Genomic DNA, 27,341 nt, shown 5'->3' on the forward strand with positions numbered 1-27,341 from the left:
ACGTTTTGCCATTCGTGCACTCAGGTTCGTCGTTGAGTACAGCATCGCAGGCGCTCCTGTCTGTAATGGAGCGTCAAGGGTAACTGCACCCATGGTCTCAGAGTTGATAGTTCATGCTGCTGCAAACGTCGTCGAACTGTTCGTGCCGATGGTTGGTGTCTTGCAAACGTCCCCATCTGTTGACTCAGCGATCGAGACGTGGCTGCACGATCCGTTACAGCCATGCGGATAAGATGCCTGTCATCTCGACTGCTAGCGATACGCGGCCGTTGAGATCCAGCACGGCGTTCCGTATTACCCTCCTGAACCCACCGATTCCATATTCTGCTAACAGTCATTGGATCTCTACCAACGCGAGCAGCAATGTCGCGCTACGATAAACCGCAATCGCGATAGGCTACAATCCGACCTTTATCAAACTCGGAAACGTGATGGTACTCATTTCTCCTCCTTACACGAGGCACGAAAACAACGTTTCACCAGGCAACGCCGGTCAGCTGCTGTTTGTGTATGAGAAATCGTTAGAAAACTTTCCTCATGTCAACACATTGTAGGTATCACCACCGGCGCCAACCTTGTGTGAATGCTCTGAAAAACTAATCATTTGCATATCACAGCATCTTCATCCTGTCGGTTAAATTTCGCGTCTGTAGCAAGTCATCTTCGTGGTGTAGCAATTTTAATGACCAGTATTGTACAAGTCTCTTAATGCATGCTCACTTGGTGCTAGCCTCGCTCGCATATGTTGAACTGTTTACAGAATATTTGACACGGTACACCTTGTAAAACGCAGAAGAGGGCATTTTATGATACGATGAATAAGCTGACAAATTACCGGATTCTGTCTCTATGTGGAATCATTCTCACTAATGTAATGTACACCTTCCCCCGCGTAGAGTCAGAATAATTTTTGTCAGAGTAAATACAACAGATCTTAAACTTACACGTCTTCATTTATATATCACAGTTCATTTCTCACCAACAGCGCACAGGGCGAAAGGTAGTCAGTCTGTCCACTGGCCTACTTTGGTGGAGACATGTCGCTGCACTGTCTCTTGCCAAATATCGTCAGGTCAGCGTGACTGAGGGTATTTGCTCCTCTCCGGATTCTGTTTGTGTAAGACGAAACCGTTTTAAGCTGGTGAAGAAGGAAAAGTCTGTCTAGTATCCCTGCAGTGTGATGTAAGGCGCTTCTGGTGCTCATGTGAAGTGGACTAAGCTTTGCACGGCTGATGAACGGGTCTTGTCGTCCCTAATCTTACTTTCTAAAGCACACAACAATGCTGAGAGCACTTGAAGTGTCTCAGTGTTCGTTGAGGTTGACATAACTATACAAATGCTATGACGATACAGTAATAGCTGCAAAAAGGTAAAAAAATTCACCTAGAAATTATCAAAAATAAACGAAGTTTAGCCCAGCTGGCACATACGTAGTGTAATAAACAAACTATTAGATGTCCATGGGAATGAAACCGTATTAAATGTCTAAATCACTGTTTAGTGAAATCGTGCATGCGCTTATACATGTTACAACACTGTGCCCCTAACAGAACAAATAGTCCTGTTACGGGAAAAGCCATGTATAACACTATTATACGGCGATCTGCGCATATAGTATATACTTCATAAACGTGACTCCTTTCCAGAACAGTTGTATAATGTTACCCCTTTTACAGGATTTTACCGAGATGTATGACTAAAGAAATTGGAAATCAGACAATTAGTTCTTTTCCTAAGAGTTTTCTAGCTGTTAGAAAGAAACGCAATAAAATTGAAGTAACTCTGAATTTAGGACCTTTCTGTACATAGTTCATCTAATGGATTTACGGTCGCCAGCTTATCAACTTTCATAAAAGTAGAAGAATGAAATTTTGCCTACTTGCCTTCTGTTCCCTAACACAACTTCACAAGTAAATATAACTTTTCAGGTAACGGTTCTGAGAAAGATACAGGAATCTTTTAGCTACTACACCCACATACATATGTATCTAGAAAGCCCACGAATGTTTAATCAATACTAGGGGGACCATCTGTTTGCATTTTATATGACTAACAAATTGAATACTTAAATACTCTAAGGGCATGATTTATACATTTCAATTTAGTAACACACTTTATTTATATATTTCTCTTAACAAACGATCTGTCAGAAGCCAAAGGTAGGATGTGGTCATTCTATATTGTCATTCAGTATTTTTATGCAACTCTACTTTAGTGTTACTGGCCCACTTAAGCAATTTTCTTTTTATAACTCTGTGTACTTTACTGAATTTCATTTGTATCTGAAAGAGTTTTATGTTCACTTTACTCAGAACTTATTTACTCACTTTCACTTTACTTATTGCCACAAAGAGAGTAAGAATATTAAACTCGTTAAATTTGTCTGAGAACATCTACTTCAGTACTTAAGCAAAATTTCATCACTTCTACTACGTAAATCATGCAGTGCTTTTACATGCACGTTAAAAATTAGTCTGCAACAATTATTTTTGGCCGTTTATTCAAAGATGAAAATTAGTGTTTATAGATACTGAATGAAACACTTCAAAAGTTTTTATAAAAGCTTTACTTGAAATAATCAAACACCAGGAAAGAACGCTACATAGGTGAATGATTACGAATAAAATAACAGGGTGAACCAAAATTTATATTTAACACAACAATTATTCAAAAAAGTTAATTTTGAATTAATGGTTCCTGCTTTTACAAATCTAATTATACAGTTCGTAACCTGTTGGCTGTAGTCGCTTGGTGTCACAGATAGTAATAGAAGCTACACTACCCATGGTACGGCGTACAAGTTTCTTGAAGCATGGGCTAATTAATTATTCTTGGCGTCGTTTTAACGTCCATAACATATCCCAACAACTTAAACCAAAGCAGTAATAATTCAGCAGTCGTCATCTGGGACTATTGTACAACAGTTTCCAGGCACTCCGTCCGAGTGTTGCCTCTTTCACTGCTGCCTACAGACTGTGTCTTCTCGTTCCCGCTCGATCTACAGGCAGTGCGCCAAAAGCCCAAGCCACCTTTCACACTTCCCACAGTAACTTCCGTACAGTACAAAAGCATCTTTTACATAACACATGCCCTACACATGATTCTAAGCGTGTACTATTTTATACAAGTGTCAATTTGTACCAATATATAAAGTTACATATACGAACGTATTCATTTCTGTAATCTAGGACAAAATATTCCTTAGCAAATTACACATTTCACATATTTCTTTAACATAAGTTAGAAACGCACATTACCACTCGATGTCTTACAAACACACAATAGCACTCCAACATCACATTTATCACAGTTTGCATATAGTCTTTGCATATCACAGTTATGTGATTCTTCGATTTCTCGAGGCGTATTTTATGACGAAATAAATCTCGGGTGAACAGCCTGATATGAGTGTGCATAGGCCTGAGAGAGGGGCGGGTGAGCGATTGTCCTACATATACATGGCGCCATCCCACCGCCGGTCAATACATCAGCGCACCTGATGATGGCAACGTGGTCGATTGCCGAAATATTGTGTCCTATGCACACTCATACCAGGCTGTTCATCCGACATTTATTTCGTTATCAGAGTTTCTAACATTCTGCGTGGTGTCTGTTTGTTCTAAGACGTGTCTCGCTACCACTTTCGCGCAACAACGCTCTGAGCGTGTTCTTTAGGGAATTGACTAGTTTGAACCTGGGACCTGTTGCTGGTAAGGAGACGCCAGACCACACGTGACATGTAGAGTTCAGAAGAGTTCAGTGAGACTAGCGATGATATAATCAAGTACTTAATGATTTCAGCGTCAGCTCCACTGCACTCCCTGTAAAAGAATCTTAATACTAACTAAATTTAGTGGAAGGGGTTCAAGGCTTTCCTATTTTTAGTTAGCTGGTAAAATAACGTCGAAAAAGCAGTTAAGTTTACCACTGGAATTTTTATTCTACTCACAAAACATTGTTTATAAATTGCACTAGTAAAAAAAGGAAATATTTTAATACAGGATGATAAAAAACCAACTGCGTTCAATAAAAATGTGAACGAATATTCCCTGAGTGGGTTTACAAGTTCTACAATGGCTCGAAGGATGACCTATGCCATATCACATCTATAATCTAGGTTTAAGTTAAGTTTCATAAAAGAGAAAACTATCAAAATGGTCTACAGTGACCCTCAATTATCTTCAATTACTTATTTAACTTGTCGTAAATTACAGTAGCTGATGTGGCTTCTCAGTAATTATATAACAGAAAAATCATCGCGTTTCAGATTTTAACTTCTAGTAGCAAATGTGAATACCACGAAGTTTAATTGACGATCGACACGAGTATTACGCAAAAAGGGGATGTAACAGATGAGACTTCTGCAGTTCTGAGTGAAGCCATATGCGCTCTTATGCGGCATTCCGTGTGTTCATTACCTTGTCGTTGGTTAGTCGGCATCAGGGGGCGGCGGGCGGCGCAGCTCCACGCGCCTCGCCGTCTTGGAAGCAACTCTCAGGAATTTCTCTTTACTTCAATTTACCGAAGTTGGTTTAAGAAAAGGTATCTGGCTGTGTTTTCAACTGACCAATCAGGGTGTCAATGTTAACCTTAACCTCTGCCTACAAAAATTCTGTCTATCCAATGAGAAACGTTATACTTTTCATGGTGGGGCAATGTTTTTAATGTTTGCAACGTAACAGAGACGCGTATAGTCTCACTCTAAAACTTGCAGCTCGTGTGGCCCTTTTAGTGTTATCGTAAGATCTATACTGTTCTTCTGGAGGGCTCTAGCTTTTAACATGGGCTGGGGGGTGGTCTTGGCGGTCGGCCGGCGATGTGGTTGTCCGTCCCTTATCGTAGGGCCTTCTAGCTTACACGACTGTGCTCTCGGTTTCTGTTCTCGTTTCTCCAATCGGAACTGCGTCTGTTTCACAGTGGGAAGGTATGACATGCATTTAGGCGTTCTTGTGTTAGTCTGTGGTATTCCATTTGCTCACTCGTTGATCGTATTACTTTGGTTAATTTAAAGTCAGGATTTATTCGGAGCTATATGACATACTGCCAGATTTGCTATCATGTCAGGATTTTCATGGAAGGTGTTGGATTTGCCTGACACCTTACAAGTTACATTATGAGAAATTTTTAAGGAAAACATATTTTATAAATTAGATGACTGATTGAATAATGGTGTCATTATGTGTGTATGAATTTCAGTATAACTCTGAAATACCTGGAGTACTTTCAGTTTAATATGTTACACATATGACTCATTAGCTAGAAGACCTCTAAGGGTGGGGTGAAATCTCTGGAAACCCTGGAACTAATTCAACCAGACTTAGTATACGTACGACAAAAAAAAAAAAAAAAAAACATGTCAAGACATCTTTAGGCCCTAGGTGTGCGTAAGAGGCTACGATCTGAGTGACATGTAAAAATAATCGAAAGTTCAGAACACCAGAGATAATTTCAATCAAACTCTGAACATGTGACGTATTACCTAAAAAAATAGTACTGTAGTAGAAACAGGTTTCTTAGCATACTTAGGAATGAGAGTGATTTTTAGGGAGGGGCGAATTTGAAACATCTAGTGAAATTCTAACCAAACTGTCACTCATATGAACTATTATCTTAAAAAATATTCTGGGACTAAGATGCTTCTTGTGTCCATATGGTTGAAAATGAATGTGGGAAGATGATAAAAGTAAATAAAACGGACAAGTGCGGAGAGGATTCGTGCTCCGAGAATTTCGTACAAGTTTAATGACGTATATAGACAGTTCATCTGTAGGATTAGATCAGTGAGTTTGCGATTATCAAAATATGTAACGTATATGGCAGTATATTTTTGTTGCATTGACTTACATGATCATATTTTTACACCGAAAGTGGACCATAGACTTCAATAAAACTAAACTCCGTCCGATCAGGCCATGAAGGCCCAACGGCACCGACCGGCCGCCGTGTCGCCCTCAACCACAGGCGTCACTGGATGCGGATATCGAGGGGCATGTGGTCACCACACCGCTCTCCCGGCCGTTGTCAGTTTTCGTGACCGCAGCCGCTACTTCTCAAACAAGTAGCTCTTACCTCACGAGGGCTGAGTGCACCCCGCTTACCAGCATCCAAGTGCTAGCCCAGACCGACATCGCTTAACTTCGATGATCTGACGGGAACCGGTGTTACCACTGCGGCAGGGCCGTATAGACTTCAATACTTAGCAGAAATTTCATCTTGATAACTCTAGTCGTTCCTCAGAAAAAGGGATCTTAATAGACGGATGGCCAGATGGACAACGAAGTGATCCTATAAGGGTTTCATTTTAACCGACTGCGGTACTGAAAAAAAAACTGCAACACTAAGAAGGACTTGCGAAGTGTAACGAAAGGTGGTAGGCGGGTTTCTACATTTGAAAGAGATGTCTATTACAGAATGAGATTGTCACTCTGCAGTGGAGTGTGCGCTGATATGAAACTTACTTGCATATTAAAACTGTGTGCCGGACCGAGACTCGAACTCGGCAACTTTGCCTTTCGCGGCCAAGTGCTCTACCAACTTAGCTACCCAAGCACGACTCACGACCCGTCACCACAGCTTCAATTCTGCCAGTACCTCGTCTCCTACTTTCCAAACTTCACAGCAGTTCTCCTGGAGTGCTAGTTCTGCAAGGAGTGCTAGTGCTGCAAGCTTCGCAGAAGAGTTTCTGTGAAGTTTGGAAAGTAGGAGACAAGGTACTGGCAGAATTGAAGCTGCGGGGGCGGGTCATGAGTCGTGCTTGGGTAGCTCATTTTGTAGAGCACTTACCCGCGAAAGGCAAAGGTCTCGAGTTCGAGTCTCGGTCCAGCACACAGTTTTAATCTGCCAGGAAGTTTCATGCTATTATAGTTTTCACTCCAGTCGCGTAAGAGTGGCGCTAGTAGCGATGCAAATAAGGCTTGCTTTAAATATACATTGTAAGCGTCGTGAATGTTAGTCTCCGCCGGCCGGTGCATTTGAACGAGATTGTGTAATAGGGCTACGAGAAGTTGGATGTTCCTTCTGCGATACTGCTAAAAGACTTGACAGGAATGTGGCCAGTGTACACGATTGCTGACATCGGTGGGGACGAGAAGGTAGGGTCGCAAGATGACCGGGCTCCGGACGGCCTCGATGCACTACCGAGAGGGAAGACCACAGTGTTCGGTGTATGGATCTGGCACATCGTACTGCATCACCAGCAGCAATTTGAGCTGCAGTTGCAACCACAGTGACACAAAAAATTGTTACAAATAGATTACTTGAAGGGTAGTTCTGTGCCAGACGCCTTGTACTGTGCATTACACTGAATGCAAACCACCGCCATTTGCGACTTCTGCGGTGTTTAACGAGAGCTCATTGGAGGGGTGGATGGAGTCGTGTTTTCTGATGAAAGCTGGTTCTGGCTTGGTGTCATTGATGGCCATATATTGGTTAGATGGAGGCCAGTTGAGGAACCGTAACGAACCTGTCTGCGTGCTAAACAAACTGGACCTACACCTGCAATTACTGTCTGAGTTGTGATTTTGTGTGGTAACAGGACCACTCTCGTGATTATCCCACGCACTCTGATTGGAAATTTGTATGTCATGATAATTAAATCAAGACCTCCAAGTGTCCACAGACGTTGATATACATCAACGGGGACAGTTGAAAATGTTTGCCCCAACCGGGACTCGAACCTGGGATCTCCTGCTTACATGGCAGACACTCTATCCATCTGAGCCACCGAGGGCACAGAGGAATGGCTTTTTTCTGTGCTCAAATTAAGCTCGCTGAAATTTTAATCAAGGCAACCCATATGTATAGTTATACTGGCGTGTGATTCAGATAGCATTCGATCAGTGTGTTCATTGTGTAACGTTTACAGTTTCCGTCAGTGGCTAAACGTCCTCAAAACCCTCCATGATTTTTCTTTGTTGGCGTGTGTGAAATCTTATGGGACTTAACTGCTAAGGTCATCAGTCCCTAAGCTTACATACTACTTAACCTAAATTATCCTAAGGATAAACACACACACACACACCCATGCCCGAGGGAAGACTCGAACCTCCGTCGGGACCAGCAGCACAGTCCATGACTGCAGCGCCTTAGCCCGCTCGGCTAATCCCGCGCGGCGATTTTTCTTTCCCGCTCCCCTCACAGCTTTCTCATTCCTTCCAACCCTGCCGTTCCTTCCCCTCCATTTCTTTCCCCTATCATTCTCCCAATTCCTCTTTCTTCCCCTTTCACTTCCTTTCTGCCCGTCCTACGATCCTCCTTCTTCAGTGCACTACGTATTTATACCCCTCTCTCTCCGTATTCTCTCCAATGCCTTTCTCCAAGTGTTACACTCACATTTTTATCCCCTCAAACTCTTTCTCTGACCCATCTTTCTCTTACCCGTATAACTCTCTTCCCTCTTCACATCCACCATACCTCTCTCCCACCAGCCTCCCTGCCTCACGAATGCTTCCCGTCAACATCATTATTCAGTCCCGTGTTTATCTGATAACAACCCTCAGCTGGCCGGAGCGGCCGTGCGGTTCTAGGCGCTACAGTCTGGAGCCGAGCGACCACTCCGATCGCAGGTTCGAAACCTGCCTCGGGCATGTATGTGTGTGATGTCCTTAGGTTAGTTAGGTTTAATTAGTTCGAAGTTCTAGGCGACTGATGACCTCAGAAGTTAAGTCGCATAGTGCTCAGAGCCATTTGAGCCATTTGAACCTCAGAGCCATAATAACCCTCGCTAACACTCCATCTCATCTTACCACCCACTGCATTTCACCCTCACTCGCCATCCCATTCCTCCTCCCCCTGTTCCCTGCTCCTCATCTTTGTCTGACGTACACATCCTGTCTCTCAGTCCACAGTTTGTGTGTATGTGTGTGGGGGGGGGGGGCGGGGGGGCTGTGTGTGTGTGTGTGTGTGTGTGTGTGTGTGTGTGTGCGCTGTGTGCTTGTATGTACGCATTCAGTGGCTCACAAATGGGAGCCTTGTGTGCGGGGCAGGCATTTACACAGTGCGCCGGTTTGCAGACCTGTTCGCGCGTTTGGTGGGTGCCGGGTGGCTGCTGAATGCGCGACGCGGCGTGGTCCGCGGCTGGCACGGCACCACGCCCTGGGTCATGCTCTACACGGCGGACGTCGCCCAGGTAGTCCAGTCTACTACCAGTGTTTGCTCTCTCTCTCGCTCTCTTTCTCAGTCCGCTTCTTCCCTGGCTACCGGCTGACTACCCTGCAGTGCCATTTAAAGATAAGAGGACAGGCTCTGCTGTGCCAGTCAATGAGAAAGCGCTCGATGAAATGCACATCCAACGTGTTACATTACTCGTGAAATTACTTGCTTGAAAGCCATATGGCTTGAATGTATGGATCTACTGTTTTGCAGTAGCCAACAAACATGGAGAAGGCAGACCATTACTCATAGTTTCCTACACTTCCTCCAAATCCATCAGGTTCCCTCTTAACACGAAATGGTGTACCGAAATTCCTCACTATCAAATGCACTATTGATCTAAAGTATCCGGACACATAACAGTCGACAATACTAAGGAGTATGTCCCAAAACGATCTATGGGTAGCGTTTCAGTCAAAGATTAGAGCCCCTCTGGTGCTTAAATTTTGAATAAAAATTATCAAGATTGGCCGAAGACTTCCGGCATAAGAATTCCCCCTTATTCTGCCAACGGCCTTGTCAAAGAGCGTGGAGGAGCGGACAGAGGTACAGGGCACTCTCTCTTGCCCTTCGGGTGGGTAACTGCCCTAAAGGATGGAAGAATTAGCAATGAACAACGGCATGAGGAAATGGATATCACTGCATTAGACACAGGGCATATGGTCTGTAATTGAAAAAGTGTCATAATGAGCTCTCCAATGGGAAAAGATTGGGGACTAGTCCCCAGTTCGGATCTCCGAGGGCGGACTGCCAAGGGGACGTGACCATGGGAAAAAGATGGAATAACCAACGAAAGGATAACATTCTAGGGGTCGGGGGTGGAATGTCAGAAGCTTGAACACGGTAGGGAAGCTAGAAGATCTGAAAAGAGAAAGACTATGCCTCAGTCTAGATATAGTGGGCGTCAGTGAAGTGAAATTGAAAGAACACGAGGGTTTCTGGTCAGACATTTATGGCTTAATGCCAACAGCAGCAGAAAATGATGACGGGAGTAGGATTCGTTAAGATTAGGAAGGTAGGGCATAGAGTAGGTTATTGTAAACAGTTCAGTGATAGGGTTGTTCTCATCAGAGTCCACAGCAAACCAACAACGACAATGATAGTTCAAGTATATATGCCGATGTTGCAAGCTGAAGATGAGAGATAGAGAAATTATATGGCGATACTGAAGGGTCTAACGGTCATGTGGGATTTGAATGCAGTTGTAGGGGAAGGAGTAGAAGAAAGGGCTACAGAAGAATATGGACTTGGCAGCAGGAATGAGACAGGAGGAAGACTAATTGAATACATTTCAGATGGTAATAGCGAATACTCTGGTCACGAATCACAAGAGGAGGAGGTATGCTTGAAAAAGGCCGGGAGATACGGGAAGATTCCAGTCAGATAACATCATGGTCAGACAGAGATTCCGAGATCAGATAGTGGATTGTAAGATTTACGTAGGAGCAGATGCAGATTCAAATCACACTTTGGTAATGATGAAGAGTAAGGTGAAGTTTAAAAGATTGGTCAGAAAGATTCAATGCGGAAAGAAGTAGGATACGGAAGTACTAAGGAATGACGAGATACGCCTGAAATTTTCCGAGTCTATCGATACTACAGTAATGCATAGCTCAGTAGGTAGTTCAGTTGAAGAGGAATGGGCATCCATAAAAAAGGCAATCACAGAAGTTGGAAAGAAAGACATGGGTACAAAGTAAGTAACTGAGGTGAAATCATGGATAACAGAAGAGATAATTCAGTTGATCGTCGAAATAACGTAGCACAAAAACGTTCAATGAAGTTCAGGAACACAGAAATACACGTCACTTAGGAATGAAATATGTGAGAACCGCAGGGAAGATATGGAGAAATGACTAAATGAAAAATGTGAAGAAATCGAGAAAGAAATGACTGTCGGAAGGAGTGACAGAGCATGTGGAAAACTCAAAGCAACATTCTATGGAATTAAAAGCAAGAGTGGTAACATTAAGAGTGCAAATGGAATTCCACTGTTAAATGCAGAAGAGAGAGAGAGGAGATAGGTGGAAACAGTACACTGAAGGCTTCTGTGAGGGCGAAGGCTTGTCTGATGACATGATAGAAAAAGAAACAGGAGTCGCTAAGGAAAAGATAGGGGATCCAGTATTAAAATCAGAATTCAGAAAAGCTCTGGAAGACTTAAAAACAAATAAGGAAAAAGCGATAGATAACATTCCATCAGAATTTCTAAAATACTTGGGGAAGTGGCAACAAAACGATTATCATCTTACTGTGCAGAATATATGAGACTGGCTATATACCATCAGACTTTCGGAAAAAACGTCATCCAGACAATTCTGAAGACTGCGAGATCCGACGAGTGCGAAAATTACATCGCTATCAGCTTAACAGCTCTTGCATCCAAGTTGCTAACGAGAATAATATACAGAGGATTGCAAAAGATAATTGAGGATGTATTATATGACGATGAGTTTGGTTTCAGGAAAAGTAAAGGCACCAGAGAGAAAATTCTGAGCTTGCGGTTGACAGTGGAAGGAAGACTAAAGAAAGATCAGGACACTTTTTGGGATCTATCAACCCAGAAAAAGGGTTCGACAATGTAAAATGGTGCAAGATGTTCGAAATCCTGAGAACAATACGGGTAAGTTGCAGGGAAAGACGATTAAACACAGTATGTACAAGAGGCAAGAGGGAACAGTAAGAGTGGAAGACCAAAATGGAAATGCTCAGATTAAAAAGGATATAAGACAGGGATGTACACTTTCGCCCCTAGAGGTCAGTCTGTTCGTCGAAGAAACAATGACAGAAATAAAAGAAGGGTTCAAGAGGAGGGTTATAATTCAAGCTGAATGGATAACAATGTTGGGATTCGCTGATAATATTACTACATTCAGTGAATGTGAAGAAGAATTACAGGATCTGTTCAATGGAATGAACAGTCTAATGAGTACAGAACATGGACTGAGAGTAAATCGAAGAAACACGAAAGTAATGAGAAGTAGCGGAAATGAGAACAGCCAGGAACTTAACATAATAATTGGTGATCACGAAGTATATTATGTTAAGGAAAGCTGCTACCTAGGCAGCAAAATAACCTATGACGAATGTAACAAGTATGACATAAAAAAGCAGACTTACACTGGCAAAAAGGGCATTTATGGCCAAGAGAAGTCTAATAGTATCAAACATACGTCTTAGTCAGAGTAAGAAGTTTCCTAGAGAGAACATTTGGAGCACAGCATTGTACGATAATGAAACATTGACTGTGGGAAACACGGGACAGAAGAGAATCGAAGCATCTGAGGTGTGGTGCTGACAGAAGAATGTTGAAAATTAGGTGAGCGGATAAGGTAAGGAAAGAGTAGGCTCTTCACAGATTCACGGATAAGGTAAGGAATGAGTAGGCTCTTCACAGATTCCGCGAGGAAAGGAATATACACTCCTGGAAATGGAAAAAAGAACACATTGACACCGGTGTGTCAGACCCACCATACTTGCTCCGGACACTGCGAGAGGGCTGTACAAGCAATGATCACACGCACGGCACAGTGGACACACCAGGAACCGCGGTGTTGGCCGTCGAATGGCGCTAGCTGCGCAGCATTTGTGCACCGCCGCCGTCAGTGTCAGCCAGTTTGCCGTGGCATACGGAGCTCCATCGCAGTCTTTAACACTGGTAGCATGCCGCGACAGCGTGGACGTGAACCGTATGTGCAGTTGACGGACTTTGAGCGAGGGCGTATAGTGGGCATGCGGGAGGCCGGGTGGACGTACCGCCGAATTGCTCAACACGTGGGGCGTGATGTCTCCACAGTACATCGATGTTGTCGCCAGTGGTCGGCGGAAGGTGCACGTGCCCGTCGACCTGGGACCGGACCGCAGCGACGCACGGATGCACGCCAAGACCGTAGGATCCTACGCAGTGCCGTAGGGGACCGCACCGCCACTTCCCAGCAAATTAGGGACACTGTTGCTCCTGGGGTATCGGCGAGGACCATTCGCAACCGTCTCCATGAAGCTGGGCTACGGTCCCGCACACCGTTAGACCGTTTTCCGCTCACGCCCCAACATCGTGCAGCCCGCCTCCAGTGGTGTCGCGACAGGCGTGAATGGAGGGACGAATGGAGACGTGTCGTCTTCAGCGATGAGAGTCGCTTCTGCCTTGGTGCCAATGATGGTCGTATGCGTGTTTGGCGCCGTGCAGGTGAGCGCCACAATCAGGACTGCATACGACCGAGGCACACAGGACCAACACCCGGCATCATGGTGTGGGGAGCGATCTCCTACACTGGCCGTACACCACTGGTGATCGTCGAGGGGACACTGAATAGTGCACGGTACATCCAAACCGTCATCGAACCCATCGTTCTACCATTCCTAGACCGGCAAGGGAACTTGCTGTTCCAACAGGACAATGCACGTCCGCATGTATCCCGTGCCACCCAACGTGCTCTAGAAGGTGTAAGTCAACTACCCTGGCCAGCAAGATCTCCGGATCTGTCCCCCATTGAGCATGTTTGGGACTGGATGAAGCGTCGTCTCACGCGGTCTGCACGTCCAGCACGAACGCTGGTCCAACTGAGGCGCCAGGTGGAAATGGCATGGCAAGCCGTTCCACAGGACTACATCCAGCATCTCTACGATCGTCTCCATGGGAGAATAGCAGCCTGCATTGCTGCGAAAGGTGGATATACACTGTACTAGTGCCGACATTGTGCATGCTCTGTTGCCTGTGTCTATGTGCCTGTGGTTCTGTCAGTGTGATCATGTGATGTATCTGACCCCAGGAATGTGTCAATAAAGTTTCCCCTTCCCGGGACAATGAATTCACGGTGTTCTTATTTCAATTTCCAGGAGTGTATGAAAAACACTTACAAGAAGAAGGTACAGGATGATAGAACACCTGTTAAGACGTCAGGTATCGACTTCCATGGTACTTGAGGGAGCAGTAGAGAGAAAAAACTGCAGGGCGAGACAGAGATTGGAATACATCTATAAAATAATTAAAGACATAGGGTGCAAGTGCACTCTGAGATGACACAGGAGAGGTATTCGTGGCGGGACCGCGTCAAACCAGTCAGAAGACTGATAACTAAAAAAGAAAAAGTGGCTAAAGACCATTGTTCACAGCGGCAAATAAATGTGCAAATTTGCACGTGTTCAGTGGACCAGACAACTCAGAATCTGGACAATAGCTGACTTGGGCGTGCATTGTGATCCGACGAGTGGCGATTAAACTTCTTTTCAAATGATGCAAGTCATCGAGTGCATGGACGACTTAATGAGGCAGTTAATACTCAATGTGTGGAGGGTGTAGTACAGGCGATGGTGGTTCTGTGATGCTTTTAGGGTGTTTGTGAACCGTGACGTAAACCCACGCATCCTGTCTATCACGAACACGAATCTTTCTTCTACATCATGATGGGTATTTTGTGGACACTCCTGTCTTCCTAGTGACAAAAGCCGTGTTCATAGGTTTCACGAAGACTCAGACACCCTATCGTACCTCGACTGGCCCACTAAATAACCCGATCTTAATTATCTTCATCCCATATGAAATTGTAATATTGGGTGTAACGTAGCAATCGACGTCACCACATCTTGGTAGCTGTACGGGATCTAGTCATCGATATATAGCATCGGCTGGAGACGTCATAACTGAAGATACTTTTAGACTCTCTTCCTCACCAAATTGAGGCTACTGTCAAAATTTAAAGAGGTGTTATAGCACTTTAACCTGATGTCTTCGGGAAGCTGACCATTATTAACGTGAGGTATCGTAAGATCTGTGGCAAGACATATTATTTTGACATTTAGAAGGCTTACTTTACTATTTTAAAGTGTAATATCCTCGGAAAACTGCTTGAATTGAGCTTGCGAGGACACTATTATACGATTTTTTCCCTTTGCCCCTGCAGATTTAAATATATAGTCAGCGATTGAACTAGAGACTGCTTTTTTGTGTTCTAACTCCATCTTCGCAACAACTGTCCGTCATTTGCAACTAAAATTATGGGCCTGGAAGAATGAGCAAAGAAGAAACGTTTCAAGTTCTCAACTAAGACATCTGTGTCTCTATTTGCTACTCCTTTTTTTCCTGAACTGAGGATGAGGCAAACTGTTCTAAATTCTTAAATTCTAATGTAGCGGCGAGGTTTCTGGGTCGCACATCTGATTTTAAACTACCTCGTTGCCACATCTTTGGGATCTGAAATCACGGCCCAAAAACCTTTGAATGTTTTCAAGTAGTTAAAACAACTCAGTTTGAAGATACTGACTTTTGCTAAAATAAATCACTTTATTTTGCTACACCACCGTAATATCCCTATACGTAAATAATAATTCTATACATAGCCATCATTTATGACGACATGAATGATTACGCATGGGGATGATAAGGCGATTGTTTCTGTTCCTCTTTTACTATCGAAACTGGCAGAAAAACAGTTTAAAACTGGCGGAAAAACAGTTTACTTTTTGTTTTCAACTTGACGTATTTTAAATTTTACGAACAACGCAATTCGTTGCCTCACATACGGATAATAGCAATATTTATTTCGGTACGATTCGTTTCGGCAGCACGCTGCCTTTTTCAGGTGACATCTATTAATTAAACTATTTTGTTTAAACGTTTTAGTGTGAGTTGAACATATATTCCAATTTCTGCCATGTATATGATTAAACAAAAACATTAACATCAGTACATTGCTACATTTCTATGTTTAAACTGGAGTTAAAGACAACTGTATAGGTAAGATATTTAAGTTGAACAGTAATATTATTACACTTAAATTACTCTAAGACAGCTATTAACACTAAACGAAAGTTGTCCTCACAGGAACCATGGGAAAGATTATATAATTAATGAAGTTTACTTACACTAAAAGAATGTGACCACAAAATGAATGTTTTTATTCCACTAATCACAGAAAATATTACATACGTTGAACACATTCTTAAGGAAAGATCCAGGACTTACGTGTTTATAATGTTTCTGGATTACTGCTGTCTAGCTTGTCATTCATCAACTTATTTCCACATTTTCTGCCATTTATGAAAATTTGGTGTTCTTCATATGAGTCCATTTCACAGCCTTTGTCTAGTCAAGGAAATGTTTAAGATCAATTTCAGTATCTCTGGAATGGGCGTTCAGTGTCATTAATGCACGTGGTTTTTGGTGATCTGTGGTGCCTCAGCAAACTCGGCAACTCGTCTCAATACCACGGAATATAACGATGTCTCACTGCATACTGCAACAACGAATGGGAGGTGCTGTCGGAGCCACACACTCTCTCCCAGCTCCGCAGCGCCGCCGCACAGAGGCCAATATACAGCCGAGCACAGGAACACTCAGCCGAGTTCGTGACCTCCGATCAAGCAGACAACATCGTCTACTCAGGAGGCATGCGTTCCTTACGTCTTACAGTTAAGTCATTCTGAACTCTGTACTTCAAGAGAAGAGTTAATAAATGTGTACATCAAGTGATGCTTTAATATTCAAAGACGGTTGTAAATATTCGGCATATTTCTGTGGCAATGGATTACATAAAGGTAAATAAATCTTTTTATCGTTCTTGTAATACAGTGAACTCATATTTCATACGTAGCAATTCCACTCCATCATCTCCTAGAGCAATAAAACAAACCACTGTTATATCAGGCGATTGTAGGTTCATCCGGTCATAAGAGTTAGTGCGCTATGCCTAGACAATGTATATTAAAGTGAAACTTTATTTAATTATTTAGCAGCTACATTGGGAATTATCTTGAAATGTATTAGTCACGCTTAGTTCACAGATGTATGCAGGCTTCTTGCGATCTCTGTTTGGCTATGGAAGCGTAATCTGTCGTTGCGCTAGAAGATAATACTTATAATGTTACACGTGGTGATTTTTGTGGGAATTAGGCTGACCATTGTGGCTATTAGGACCAGCCTCTGTGCTGAGGCTCCTGAACCACCAAGTAGTACTCGGCGGTGATTCCTCATGGTGCAGCAAGTCTTTAAAATTTCGTCCCCTGCATACCATACCATTGATCACAAACCAGTCGTTAGCGAGCAATGAGAGTTTTCGAAATACTTGCGACGTATTGTCTTTAAAAACGGGTGTGGCTGATATTAGTGTTTCATGCCGAGGTTGGAGCAGATTAGCGTCTTCTTAATAGCTCAGAATTACTTTTTGATTTGATAGATTTTAAAAACAGTGTTTGCTGCCTACAATCAATATTTATGTCTTACTTTCCCTTTATTTCACAAAGCACCAAGATTTCAATGTGATAGATGCTAACGATGCTAGGCAAGGGGGCTTACAGTGGCAGCTCAGTCATTTTTCCTGGCAATGTTCTTAGGATTCGCTTTTCAAAAAAAATCATCCGCTCGAATCTGCAAGGCACGAAAACAAATGAGGCGTCATAATAATAAGAAATCTGTACTCTCCACCAGTTCCATTAGTGCTCTGTAAGTGCTCAGCAGAGAAAGCTTCAGAAGAAACACATTACACACTTCTCCCATTTTAATAGCAGCGGTTAGGTATCAGGGTACATGGGAATCTTATGAAACGGCCAAGCAGAAGTAGCAGCCAAACAACTCTTCAGGGATCACAATTAGTCCACTCCTCCGAGGGCTGTCACCTGGCTGTTGAGCCAAAGAACCATATACCTGAGGGAAGAATGGCTGGCAGTACGGGGCAATAAACTTTAGTTTCATTCATTTTAAGGCCAATGATTGATTAGATATATTTTCTGCTGTATTATTATCGATCGTTCTTTGCAGAACATCTCCCTTATATCACAGTTTTCAAAACTTATATATATATATATATATATATATATATATATATATATATATATATATATATATATAGGGTGAGTCACCTAACGTTACCGCTGGATATATTTCGTAAACCACATCAAATACTGACGAATCGATTCCACAGACCGAACGTGAGGAGAGGGGCTAGTGTAACTGGTTAATACAAACCATAAAAAAATGCACGGAAGTATGTTTTTTAACACAAACCTACGTTTTTTTAAATGGAACCCCGTTAGTTTTGTTAGCACATCTGAACATATAAACAAATACGTAATCATTGCCGTTTGTTGCATTGTAAAATGTTAATTACATCTGGAGATATTGTAACCTAAACTTGGCGCTTGAGTACCACTCCTCCGCTGTTCGATCGTGTGTATCGGAGAGCACCGAATTAAGTAGGGATCCAAAGGGAACGGTGATGGACCTTAGGTACAGAAGAGACTGGAACAGCACATTACGTCCACATGCTAACACCTTTTTATTGGTCTTTTTCACTGACGCACTTGTACATTACCATGAGGGGTGAGGTACACGTTCGACGGGCGTTTCATAGGACGTGGAGGACGCATAAATTGGCCAGCCCGTTCTCCTGATCTTACACCTCTGGACTTCTTTCTGTGAGGTACGTTAAAGGAGAATGTGTACCGTGATGTGCCTACAACCCCAGAGGATATGAAACAACGTATTGTGGCAGCCTGCGGCGACATTACACCAGATGTACTGCGGCGTGTACGACATTCATTACGCCAGAGATTGCAATTGTGTGCAGCAAATGATGGCCACCACATTGAATATCTATTGGCCTGACATGCCGGGACACACTCTATTCCACTCCGTAATTGAAAACGGAAACCACGTGTGTACGTGTACCTCACCCCTCATGGTAACGTACATGTGCGTCAGTGAAAAAGACCAATAAAAAGGTGTTAGCATGTGGACGTAATGTGCTGTTCCAGTCTCTTCTGTACCTAAGGTCCATCACCGTTCCCTTTGGATCCCTACGTAATTCGGTGCTCTCCGATACACACGATCGAACAGCGGAGGAGTGGTACTCAAGCGTCAACTTTAGGTTACAATATCTCCGGATGTAATTAACATTTTACAATGCAACAAACGGCACTGATTAAGTATTTGTTTATATGTTCAGATGTGCTAACAAAACTAACGGGGTTCTATTTAAAACACGTAGGTTTGTGTTAAAAAAACATACTTCCGTGAATTTTTTTATGGTTTGTATTAACCAATTACACTAGCCCCTCTCCTCACGTTCGGTCTGTGGAATCGATTCGTCAGTATTTGATGTGGTTTACGAAATATATCCAGCGGTAACGTTAGGTGACTCACCCAGTATATATATATATATATATATATATATATATATATATATATATATGTGTGTGTGTGTGTGTGTGTGTGTGTGTGTGTGTGTGTGTGTGTGCGAAAGGAGAAAAAGAGAGAGAGAACATATCCAGAGTAATTCAAAAGGTTGTGCACAAATTGGTGGAGCTGATAGAGGAGTAGAAATACACCACCTTTGGAATAAGAAATTATGACCTTGGAATTAACCCTGAGACATTACAAATCATTGAAATGTCAGTAATGATAGGGTTAATCAAAGCAAAGTTCAACAAAATTAATGTACTGTTTCTGTGTACCCTAGGCGTTGGATCGAAAGGGAAGATCCAATTGCATTGCCACCTCGCTATCATAACGTGATGCCTCTTGGTTTACCTATTTATTTATTTTTAATTTATTTTTCTATGTTTTGTGACAACACGTCAAGGCTTCGTGATCGTAACACCAGTTCCCTCCGAAGAAAGTTTCTCACCAGGATACTTGCAGCTTCTGACAAGCCTCGTGCGATGTCTGGCGTGCACCAGAATTTTCCCCAGAGCTGTTTTGCCTGTCTTGAGTATGGTGGTCGCCTTTTTGAACATCTACTGTAATGTACGACATTGTTAAGTACATTATCTTCGTTGAACTTACTACCCATTGACTGACTAGCTGTTTCTGACATTCCATAGCCTCCACTGGCTCAGAATTGCTTCCAAGACCATAGGTTCCTATTCCAAAGTTGTTATATTTCGATTCCTCTGTCAGCTCCTTCAATTTGTGCACAACCTTTTGAATCGCTGTATTTAGCTTTTAGAAAAACATATTTTAATCTTTACGAACTTTTGATTTTTATTATTTTTAACTACACATTTCTCGTAAGATTTTAATAAATGAGCTAAAGACCTCCCTCTCATACACCCAAATATTAAGTATTATAACCGCCATTAACTTCTAATACAATGAGCAACCAGATGTACCAATTCGTGAAAGTACTCAGGCATCTAGAACAGATGCTTTTGATTGATCGTATAACAGATCAGAGTTCTATTTGTTGAGAATGGAAGGTAATAATGCCACATTTCGGTCGTAAGATACGTACGAACCCAGCTATTACTAGTGACAGCATTGCAACGTATTGACACAACTGGCTATTTGCTCGCTTCCCGTGAAGCCATGTCCCGCCTAACCCTTGGTCATCGCTCTGAGAAACTTGCTGCGTGGGTGTTAGCAGCGTCCATTTGTTGACGGATGGAACATCTGTCTGTCTGCAGAACTCTTCGCCCGCGTGACGGGCACGACGAGGATGTGGGGCCAGAAGTCTGGAGTGAACAAGGCGTGGCACGGATCGCGGCCATATGTCCAGCTGTTCCAGCCAGAGGTGGTCGAGGTTAGAAGCTGCCAGCCAGGTGGAGGTGTTGTGTCGCGTGGGAACAGGTGTGGGTGGAGGTGTGGGTGGAGAACACGCCAACACTGACTGTGGTGCTGGATCCGTGTGGCGGACGGTGGAGGACAATAACACAAGACGCGTGTGTTTCATTGGTGACATTCTGCTTCCCAGCAAGTACCAAATGCTTGTGTCAGGACATAGATATTCCTGGATGGGAGATGACAAACCACATGCAACATCACTGTAAGATTTTCTGTAATGTCATCCGATGTAACACTTCCTTTTCATCCTGGAAGACCCCATGAAGGAAATCTTTTATGTGCACCGTCTATACTGAGTTGATTCAGAGGACGCAAGCAATCACTGATGAGACGAATTAATTTTTGAAAAATGTGATCTTTCATTTGCCGGCAAGGGGCCATATTTTCATGGTAGTATGCTCCAAAAGAGAATATATGAATATTTTTCATCATTTGGTGATGGCTCCATAATTCTAATAAAAACTAATACAAATTGTTTAAAGAAAAGTCTACTTTAGCAATTGAGTTGATAGAAGGTGAAGGACAATATGTGTTACTGACCTGTTTCGTTTATAGTATTCTGCTTCCTAACAACTGCAATTTTTTATGCTACAAAAACTTTATTTCTGATCAGAACATGATAAATGAAATGCAACAGCACTATTATCTTTGGTGCAACATCATGTCATATAACATTTTATTATGATACTGGGAGATGTCATAAGGGAAGTTACCTGTCTACACCGGCGATATTAAGTGGATGTAAAGGACTCAAGCAAGCACAAGTGAGACAATTTCTTAACCTGTGACAGTTTGAGCAATTCCTATTGACTGGCGATGACTCCATAAATCTAACAAGAACTAACACAAATTGATGGAAAGTGTTTTTTAGCAACTGTGTTGATTTTATTCCAAGACTAGTGCTGTTGGATAAAAACATTGTCATTTACCATTACGTAATTCTGTACTAGGCAATCGACAACAAGCATTTGTTTTTGTTCAGTCATATACAACAATAGACGCACGTATCGCAACTTTTAGATTTATGATTTTCTATTACTTTATACTGAAAATAATGCAAAATGTTTTTCGATTGTATGAAAAAGATTCTCCTTTCAGCTATATTGTTTATCAAGTGATCAGTACAAAAACAACCAGTTTTAGGGTCATGTGATCCCACCCTCAGGAATCTGTCGCAGACTGCTCCTGAAAGACTCATCAAACTATCGCGGGTTCAGCCTTCAAAAGTTTGTGTCAACACGTCTCCAATAATCTTAAAAGTTCATCGCAGTCAAGTCGTATTAGCCAAACTTCTACATGCACATGTTCTCAGTACATGGCATAGAAAAGAACTTGCGGAAACACCGAATGACTTGCTATAACCAACATACAGTATGAGTTGATAGCGTTGGCAAGTACGTTCAAGTACGACGGACATGCCAGGATTTCGTGATCTAGTATATATTAAGTGGTTTTAGGATTTCACTCAATCATTTTCTAAGAAAAATATTTTGGTGCTTTTTCTTTCGCAGATCAAATGCCGACTTATATGCAGCTCTTTCTATACTTGACAGAACAGCTCGAAATTGGTTGCGACAATTAGGTGATTGCCTCAAGTTCTGTAAGCCATAGGATTCAACGAATGCTGCCATTACATCTGTAGGGTAACTGAGAAGAAGCTCAATAACATTTTTTCCATATGGTTTAGTTTAACATCTGCTCGAATTTGATGAATAAGAGTGACCGTAGAATATTTTACCTGAAGAACTATTAGTGAAACACATACCAGTAAAAATGTTGTAAATATAATTTTCAGCAAGTCATCTTTTTCAAACCGAAGTGTTTCCCCAGAGTTTATGGCTCCTGTTACGTTCTTCTATCTCTTACGACATTTCAAGATGTCGCTTTGCTCTGGTACCCCTTCACGGTGCTATTAGAAATAACTTAATTTCACGATTGTTGCAGGACCTTATTGGGGACTTTTTGAGGCGATGGACATTTCAATCTTTCCACTACCGGACACCATTTTCGTACAGAACATAACTTTCTGACATGTTTGCATCTGTAAAAAAGGAGAAAAATTTAGTAGCTGTATTTCTAAGTTTGCACTTTTACGTAAGCAGAACGGATGTGAAATAGGGCCTCAATTAAGTTCCATATTGTGAGATAATATTATTTCTAGAGCAATTACATCTTATTGTTTGTTTTACATTAGTTAAAGACACTCATGAGCAGTTGAATTAATCATGCCTGCTCCACTGGAGAGACTGTAATCAAGGAACATTCCGAAATATCATAGACCAAATTTGAAAGACAGGTAACATTTCTACAAAATAGAGCTACACCTAACATTATCGTTTGCAAGCATAAGGTCCCGCGATGAACAGGTAAACGAAAAAAAAGAGGGCGCTGGCACAGCTGTTGCGTAGTTCGCTCCTCTCCACATCCACATTTGTTATCCTCCGATTGGAGGCCACATAGTTTGAGGAACGACTGGACATTACAGACACCAGTTCTTGAGCTATTAAGGGACCTCCAAACACCCCCTGGTCGTTGTGGCCGGACGGAATACGTTCTCTCGGTTCCATCCCATCCTGTTATAAGGATTTCAATGTAAGGAGTCTTCCACCGTCTGTCGTTTCAAAGATTCCTCTGTTCGAAGGAAGCTTTTTCTTGATTTTAGCGAAGGCTGAGGTATTTCAGGGCCAAATAGTGGGTGAGCGTCAGCATTTTCAGCCTTCAGTCATTCATGAACGGCGGCGACTTCTCAACGAATATTTGGAGGCGCGATGCAAAGCAAGATCATATCTTCTCGACAAGGGTAGCTTTGAGACACCCTGTAATCAGCCTGCAAGCTTCGATTAGAATAGGGCTCACAGATTTGGCACGAGATGATTGATATGAAACTGGGATGGTGTACTCAGACGAAAAATAGAACAGAGCCAATGCAATTGTTCTAATAACTTGATATTTATCTCTCCTTTTTGTGCCTTTTAACTTTCTCAAGATTTTATTTCAAGTGCTGGTTTTCTGTCTGACATTGGAACAGTGTTGCCTAAAAATGAGAGAGCGATCCAGAGTTACTCCGACGTACCTTGTAGCGAAACAATTTCCCAAGAGGATGCCGTTCCAAGAGACATTCACTTTTCCTGAGACCTATCTGTTCCTGAGATGTAAAGTACAGAGTAGAGTTTTTAAGGGGTGGGCTTTAGATAGTATAATTGGATAATGTAATAATTGTGTGTGTATGTGTCATTTAACTGGGAGTCGCCGAAGTGGCGTCAAATCGAAAGACTTGCACCAGGCGAACGGTCTATCCGACGGGAGGTCCTCGTCACACGACATTTCATTTAACTGGGACGTTGTCAGATCACGAGTCTGGCGTCGGCGTATTTGACTGCGACGAGAAAGTGTGTACACGTTATGTTAGACACTTCATGTTCGAGGTCTTGTGAGCACTGGGGCACCAGGACAAAGATATACACTGAGATTCTCTGTTTGAGAAAAAAATTGCCAAAATATTTTGTCACGCAATATAAAGTATTGATGAAAATGGTCGTCATAGGCAGTCGCCGACTGTAACAGCAAGTGTACGGCACACAAAGAGGCAAACCACTCGCCATTTCAGAGCTGGGCGACAACCAATGGTCAATCGTACCACCATCGCTCACTTCCCATCACAGAGCAAAGAGTTTCCAATGATGGGGACCTAGCACCTGGATTAATGAGTGACAGCACACGTTTGTACATATCCGTGTTTGGCACTAGTACACTGAAACCTACGCGAGGGCGCACAACCTGCCTACATCTACATCTACACTGATAAGCACCACCAGGCGATAACAGTGTCGCATGGTGAGGAATGACTGTTAGTCAGACACACGCATGGTGTGCCTGCTTTCCATGAATAGAATGGGAAGGTGCGAGATCTTTCTGAGTCTGACCGAGGGCAGACCGTCATGGCCCGGAGGTTCGGCATGAGCAGTTTGGAAACAGCTCGACTTGTCGGGTGTTCGAGGAGTTCTGCAGTGATTGTCTCAACAGGTGGGAAAACCGAGGTGAAGCCACGTCCAGACGTCATTGGATTAGGCAGCCACTTCTCATTACAGGTGTCGGTCGTTGTAGGCTGAGAAGACTGGTAAAACAGGACAGGAGGCGAACTGTGGCGAACCTAACATCAGACTTTAATGCTGGGCAGAGTACAAGTGTGTCAGAATACACATCGCACCAAATACTGCTAACGATGGGCCTCCGCATGACCCAAGCATGTGCCAATGCTAACACCACGACGGCGGCAACTACAATTTAAATTCGCAGATGACCATCGGCACTGGGCGTTGGTGCAGTGGCAGAGCAATGCATTCTTTATCATGCAGGTGGGAATCCGTCGTCTTCCAGGAAAACAGCTCGTTCACACCTGCACTGCGGGACAGAGACAAGCTGGCGTCGGCTCCATTACATTGTTGTTTTTTGGGAGAGGAGACCAGACAGCAAGGTCATCGGTCTCTTCGGATTAGGGACGGACGGGGAAGGAAGTTGTCTGTGCCCTTTCAAACGAACTATCCCGGCATTTGCCTGGAGCGATTTAGGGAAATCACGGAAAACCCAAATCAGGACGGCCGGACGTGGGATTGAACTGTCGTCCTCCCGAATGCGAGTCCAGAGTGCCGCTCCACTATGCTCTGGGGAATATTCAAGTGGGTGTCCATGGGACCAGTGGAGCTCATGAAAGGCACCCTGAGAGCCACGGAGTATCTTACACTGTTTGTAGACCACGTACACCCCTTCATGACGATCATGTTTCCCTACGGCAACGGCATTTCTCAACAAGATAATGCGCCATATCACTACTCCAGGTGTATGATGGAGTGGTTAGAGGAACACAAGGGCGAGTTCCAGTTGATGTACTGATGCCAGATCAGAACACGGATGTGACTGAACGTCAGAGCTCTTCGCCCCTCTTCATGGATTTTATGGGAATTAGGTGAGTTGTGAACAGATGCGGTGCCAACTCCCTCCCTCCAGTGGCCCACCACGGCGTCATTGCTTCCATACTACGATGCGTCGCTGCTGTTATCCATGCCAAAGGTCGATATACCGGCTATTAGGTAGGTGGTCATAATATTCTGGCTGATCAGTGTACAGCTACATATCTTCTCCGGAAGCCACTATACAGTGGATAACTGAGGGTACATCTCACCAATATTACTGATTTTATGTTCTGTGCTAGTTGCCTACTGAGCGAGGAAAACTATCTGGATGCTTGTGTATGCATCCGAACCTTTCTTATCTTATCCTCGTGATCCTTAAGCAAAACGTACGATGGTAACAGCATAGCAGTACGAATCAGATTCTCTAAACATACTCGACAGAGTTTCGGAAGAGCAACGTCGTCTTTCTTCTTGGGATTTCCATTTACGAGTAAGTTCCTCGAGCATTTCCTTCACATTTCGTATGGGTTATACCTACCTGCTACGGTTCTAGGAGCATGTCTCTGAATTCGTTCAATGTCAGCCCTCATGTCTACACGATAAGGACACCAACCACTGGAACAATACTATAGAATTGGTCGCCCTAGCCCAGTGGATCCTAACTTGTGGATAATTACCCCCCTGAGAGATTAAATGAAATTTTCTGAGGGATAAAAACAAAATGTGTTTGACTGCGTTTCAATCATTGAACTAAGTTATTTTTAAAAGATCATTACCATTATCACAATTTTGTAAGTCTGTAATATTTATTATACGAGTTCTCAATAATTATTTTTTCTCAATTGCCGGCATTAAAACGTTTAATACGTGATACTATGTCGAGGAGGTTCGTCAGTAGTCCATCCCCTACACACATACTTTGTGCTTTGATCCAGACATCGCTGACTGTAAAATTAATACATATACGTTACGAACGTTAAATATATCACGTAAATGTTTTTCCCAAGTTGTAGATAGTTCCTGCAACAGACCTGAAATTTCAGTACTCGCTTCTAAACAGACAAATGAACTGACAGCATGTTACGACACTAACTATTTAATGGCTACTACAGTATTATTATTATTATTATCATCAGATTGATCAGATACGAAGCATTAACAATCGGAAGCATGTTAGTTAGAAGTAAGAGTTAAGCAATGGAGTGATTTAGAAACAGTATAGTGCTCACATTTTAGTTTGGTTGATTTTCAATAGGGATGTAGGTGAAGTAAGTGCCGCTGAGGAGAGGAATAGGGTAGGGGCAGCACGTTTTGTAATATATGTTCTGACCTCTCTGTGTAAAGTCAGCTTTCTTATCTGAGAAGGAGCTGCATGTAGCATTCGAATGCACTGGGGAATTGCTTCGTCATTCATTCATTCACACAGTCACACATACACATACACATACGCATACTACCCAAACACAACACATGGAGAAGAAATGTGACATTCAAGATTTATAAATGCGGAAGTAGATTTTTGACATTGGTAGCGGGAAAAAAACTGAATAGATTTGGAGCACGATTTATGATGCGCAAATATAGAAAAAAGGTTGTTAGACGTAAGTAGAAGCAACTGTCCCATTGATTCATTGATTCGTGGCTTAAAAAAACACAAAAACTAAATCTTATTCACCTTTCATCATTTTAAAAATAAATGTGTTCAAACAAAATTCTGTTTCCTTTTT

General features: G+C 42.7%; 1 protein-coding gene across 1 annotated transcript in view; it reads left to right on the top strand.

Annotated features, from left to right (window-relative positions):
* Nucleotides 1-27,341, top strand: part of LOC126455500 (cytochrome P450 4c3) — a 295,097-nt gene that overhangs the window by 24,004 nt on the left and 243,752 nt on the right. Inside the window, exon 2 of the mRNA XM_050091254.1 lies at nucleotides 20,548-20,663. Coding sequence (XP_049947211.1) covers nucleotides 20,548-20,663 — 116 coding nt within the window. The remainder of the gene's footprint in view (nucleotides 1-20,547; nucleotides 20,664-27,341) is intronic.

This window comes from Schistocerca serialis, chromosome 1 (assembly GCF_023864345.2).
Source record: "Schistocerca serialis cubense isolate TAMUIC-IGC-003099 chromosome 1, iqSchSeri2.2, whole genome shotgun sequence".
In the NCBI taxonomy this organism is placed as follows: Eukaryota; Metazoa; Arthropoda; class Insecta; order Orthoptera; family Acrididae; genus Schistocerca; species Schistocerca serialis.